This window comes from Solanum stenotomum, chromosome 2 (genome assembly GCF_019186545.1).
Source record: "Solanum stenotomum isolate F172 chromosome 2, ASM1918654v1, whole genome shotgun sequence".
Lineage (NCBI taxonomy): Eukaryota > Viridiplantae > Streptophyta > Magnoliopsida > Solanales > Solanaceae > Solanum > Solanum stenotomum.
Window position 1 is genome coordinate 67,155,541 of NC_064283.1, and position 5,081 is coordinate 67,160,621.

At 34.0% G+C, this 5,081-nt stretch overlaps 1 protein-coding gene across 1 annotated transcript; it reads left to right on the top strand.

Annotated features, from left to right (window-relative positions):
* The first annotated feature begins 2,913 nt into the window (after positions 1 to 2,913).
* Positions 2,914 to 4,269, top strand: LOC125856774 (uncharacterized). Its single transcript, XM_049536401.1, has 4 exons — positions 2,914 to 3,111; positions 3,299 to 3,475; positions 3,559 to 3,836; positions 3,920 to 4,269. The coding sequence occupies exons 1-3, from the start codon at positions 2,949 to 2,951 to the stop codon at positions 3,732 to 3,734; spliced, it is 516 nt and encodes a 171-aa protein (XP_049392358.1). The 5' UTR covers positions 2,914 to 2,948; the 3' UTR covers positions 3,735 to 3,836; positions 3,920 to 4,269.
* Positions 4,270 to 5,081: the final 812 nt, after the last annotated feature.

Below are 5,081 nucleotides of genomic sequence, written 5' to 3' on the forward strand. Positions count from 1 at the left end.
ATGAGTTTAGTTAAGCCAAGGTAAGTGATTCTTTGAGATTCCCTTTCAAGCCTATGTATGTTAGCATTCCAACTCGCATACTCGTACATTCAATGTACTGATGCCAATTGGCCTGCATCGTATTATGATGCAGACACAGGTAACTATGATCAGCATCTAGCGCCTCGTTGATCCATCTTGAGCATTCAGAGTCTGTTGGTGAGCCTCATTGCATTCCGAAGGACTCTTTTATTCGCTTTCTAGTTTAGTTCATTAGGATGTTGGGGTTTGTCCCAACATCCATCTCAGTTGTTTTAGAGACTTCATAGACAGTTAGTAGTTCAGTAGTCTTTACATTATCATTCTTATGTTAAAGGCTTGGGTTGCCATTTTTGGCCAAGTTAAATGTTTGATTCTTTTAACATTCTAAGTTATATTATTTAGTTGTTTGAGTAAGTTCTTTTGGTCATTGCACTACAAGAAAAGCTGTCAGTTAAGACCAACATTTAGGGGGAGCTAGTAATCTAGTCTCTAAAGATATATGTATTAGGACGATATTATATTCCGGTCCTTATTTATATACTTTATTGTGAAGATACTAAATCCGGTCCCTAAAGAACTAATTAACTAGTCCCAAATTCTAATTGAAGGACTTAAGCGGGAAAATATACTTCCACCCAAATTAATAAATTAATTCTTAATAAGAAAAGCTTTTCTTTTCACCAAAATTTCAGGCGCCAAGTTTTTTTCATAGAAACCAAAAAAGTAAAAAACTCCTCGGTTTCTGAAAAGTAAAAACGTAAAAGGAAAAGTCTTTATTTTCTGGAATATGGTCGCAACTTTAACCTAGTAATCTCTTCAAATCATCAGGATCGACGCTTCTACAGTATTTTTCCAGCGAAACTCTGCCCCAATCTCAACAACAGTGGATTTCCATAGCAGCGGTGTCTTCTTGTTGTGTATACGTAGTTTGGTGGAAAAATAGAGGTTTGCTTCCTCTTCTAATTTAATCGAGTTGCTTGTTTCTTTCATAAATTGTATTGATGACATTTTTTCTTGTTTTATTCAGGTTACTCTTCTTCCTCTTTTCTAACATTAAATAGGGTTTAAAGTTTCATAATCTGCTCAGTTTTCTTATGTACAATAAGTAAAAGATTATTGGGTTGAGCTATCTAAATGTTTACTCGATTTTGTGAAGTATATTAATATTTGAATAGAGTGCATATGGTATTTGAAAAGGTTCACAATCTGCTCTGTTTTCGTATTTGATAGTCTGAAGATGTATTGTAGCTATAAACATATATACATTTTCCATATAACTTATTAAGCAAGAGAAATATGGGCGTGTACATATATGTCGCTTCATCATATTTAAAGACGAAGGATCATGATGAACCTAGAAAGAAACAATTTTTCTATTTGTCTTTAGAATTTAATCTCTTATTAAATCAATGGCTGCCTTAGATAAAAATATTGACTTTTTGATGTTTTTCATGTAAATTTTCATAGAGTAGGAGTTAGGACTCGAACCATCTCGTTTCCACGGCTAACTTTCCACAATCTTGTTTTGGGCACAAAAGGTTGAGTAGGCTGCTTTTTTTTTTGGAAGATATCACATTTGAACCTGAGACCTAATATAGGACAATGTCTAATCTTGGATATATTATTAGATATACACACTGATCATTTGTCTGACGCATGAAGTAAGGCCTATGCATAAGCTGCTTGTTTGTGGTAATTGGTTAACAATATTGCTGGCCTGGCAGATTGTTTAAATAGCTTGATTATTATCAGTTACATATTAAGTTTAGTACTGAAAAGTGCTGGGTCAATATAGAAGGATTGTATAGCTGACTTGAATTAGTTTCGGGATTAAGGTGTCGTTTATTGATCGACTTATTAAAACAGTTCAAAAGTGAGGTTATGGGGAGTAAATTTCATTCTTGTCTACTATACGTAAAGACTTTTCTTGTTTGTTGAACTAAAATATCAAGCAATTAGTTGTGTTGGTTGCAAGTTCTTGTAATTGTTCTGGATTTGTTTCTTTTAGGAGTAGTGTTTCCTGGCAAACGTAGATGTGCAAGTATTTTTGCAAGATGTTGATCCAAGCTAGTCTTACTAACTTGTTGAGATTGTTAATTGATAACCATTTTATTCTCGAGTTATGGTTGGCTAACTTGCGCCCTGTTTTTGTTCTTACATTGATAAGGGTATTGGCTGGTGAATTAACTACCCAATGATTTGCTTGTGGACAGTTACTCAACTAGCTTTGTAGCTATCTCAATTTTCTTGTAGTTATCTCAGTTTTCTTGTCAGAATTTCTTACATCCTTTACTGATAATAATCGAACTGTCTAAGCTACTGGTAAACACAACCAATAGCTACCATTCCTTTCCAGGTTATCATCCATGCCAATTCTTGTTTCCATCCAAGAAGTTGTCTATCAATACCTTGCAAATTCAATAATTTCCTTCAAGCATATGAAGTGTAAGGACATATAAAGATCATGTGGTCCATGCTTTCTCTTCCTGTGAAACACAATGGACAGTCTTGATTGTTGATGATTCCCCCATTTAGTAAGTCTATCCTTAGTATATAATCTCTCCAATGCAGCCATTCTGAAAATAAATAGCCATTTAGGTGCTCCAAAATTATTACACACTAATTTCCTCCATGAAACTTTAGGAAAAGATGTATGTAACTCCTTGTAAAACTTTTGAATAGTGAATTCATGCATAGATAGATACTGGTCATAATCATAGCTAATGGATTCATAGTATATTTTTCTCTTGAAAGTGTTCCTTAGCAACCAGGATGCTTTTATGAGTTAGTATATTCATTCTTAAATGTTATGATGGCAAAATTTCTTTTATTTGTACTTTACTAAACATTTTTTCAGGTTAAATTTTTAACTTTTTTGCACGTTCAAGATGAAACCATTGAAGATTGAAAATGAGGTCGATTCTAATATGAAGAGTACTATAAGATATACATTTGTCGCACCTGGTGATATTGGAAAGGGACGACGACGAGGGCTTAAATCTTTTGGTGAGAAAGGTAATTTACCATCTAAGAGTATATTGCCTCAATCAAGTGATTTAGTTAAGAAGTACATCAAAGAAATTGAAACAAGTAAGATATTTTGTATTCTTTTACCACAAACCATAAGCAAAATTTTTAATTGTCTTGAAGGAAAATATTTTTTTCCAGCTTTCTGTTTGATGCAGAATATAGGTATAAATATTTTTTCTATCTTTCTGTTTCATGTCTTGTGATACATTAGTCCACTTATAAAGTATGATTTGTTTTTTTTTTTCAGATTATATAGGGAAGGGACGAGGACAAGGACTTAAAAACTCTACCATGTCTACTAGTCAAGGAATACGAATAATGCATAAGAACTCCATGGCTTTTGAGAAAGAGAACATGCAAATTAATACTTCTTCTCCTACATCTACTAATCAAGTTAAGAAATACACCCAAGAAATTGAAACAAGTAAGATCTTTTCAAATATATTGTATTTTTTTGAAAATCTATTGTGTTTTCATGTTTATGATAAACTTTTATATCACGTTTAGTGGGTCCAGGTGCTATAAAAAAGGGACTAGAGAAAAGAACTGGATCTTTGAGCTCCACTTTAGGAATTTCTAAATATGAGGTGGGATCTTTCAACAAGAGTGTTGTTTTTGCTAATGTTACTCCTACTAAATGCACCAAATCGAGTTCTACCATGCCTTCTAGTCACGAAATGTAAAAAATGAAAAAAATAGTTCTTGAGAAAGAGGATATACAAACCAATGTTTCATTGCCTCCATCTGTTGATCAAGTTATGAAACACTCTAAACAACAGAAAAAGGTATGATATTTTGAATTCATATGTTATTAAGTCTTAGAAATGAGTTTGATTGCTATAGTTTTTATCAAATTATGCAACTATAGGTTCATCTAATCCTACAAAGGTAAAAGAGTTTGAGGAAGCAACAAGTGCAAAGAAGTTGCTTCACTTGAAATTGGACAGAAGCTGAAAGTAACACTTTACAATAATCGAACGGTTGGAACAAATAGCAATCTTTTTTCAAGGCATTTGGGAAAAATTGTTCGTGATCGTAACATTTGGCCCTTGGGGTATCATCGTGGCATGATATTAAGCAAGAAAAGTTGAATCATATGTGGGCAGCCTTTGAGGTAACAAATATACACCTGATTCAAATTCTTTGGCGTTACCTCATACATCACATCTTCTTGTCCACATAGCAGTTGTTGTAAAGCTTTTGAATCCATTCTACACCTGATTCTGCATTATATCTTTCATTAACAGAAGTTTCAAAGTAATGTACACTTGTCGAGTAATTTTAACACTTTAATTTTAATATACACCTGACAACATATGATTGCTGCACATATGATTGTTGCGCATAGACCATCAACCTTGATATGTCCATGTCCCTGATAAGCATTGCTGCCCTACCTTCTTTACTTGACAATCGAGACAGTCTAGCAACAAACAAACTCATTCTACTCTTCATGTCCGCAACCATCTCCGGAACATAACGGGAGAGTTGTGTGAACTTCAGACTGTACTCATTAACACTCAAAGACTCCTGCTTAAGTGTAACATCCGACAATTTGAAACAACTATGAAAAAGCTTAGAACATGGAAATAGTCTTTTTTTGGAAAATTCAAAAATCTGGAAAAAATTTGGCTAAGTATGGAAACTAATGAATTTTTTGGCCAACTTTGAACAGTCATAACTCCTAGCTCAGGATGAGTTAGGTGTATTTCCAGTCATGTTTGCAAATTTCGTGGATTGGTCTTTCCAACGCCATTGAGTTTGCTCATTTCCGAGTTCGTATGAACGAGTTATGCCCTTTGAAAGTTGGGCAGTTGGCAGGGAATCCGTCCAGAAATTGTAAGGGTATTTTGGTCTTTTCCCTAGCCTTGTCTTTGGATATATATTAAGGTGTAAGACTGATTTTTGATCAGTTTTTCCCTTTTTAAAAAGAGTAAGAGTTAGGGTTCTTGAGAGAAAAGGAGAGAAAGGAGAAGAAGAAGCAAACTTCGTAAAGATCATTGTGGTTTTCTTCGGGGGTGATCCCTACT

Coding starts and splice junctions, on each gene's coding strand:
- LOC125856774 (XM_049536401.1), top strand. CDS start 2,949: ATGAAGAGTACTATAAGATATACATTTGTCGCACCTGGTGATATTGGA. Junction 3,112..3,298: donor CATCAAAGAAATTGAAACAA/GTAAGATATTTT, acceptor TTTTTTTTTCAG/ATTATATAGGGAAGGGACGA. Junction 3,476..3,558: donor CACCCAAGAAATTGAAACAA/GTAAGATCTTTT, acceptor TATCACGTTTAG/TGGGTCCAGGTGCTATAAAA.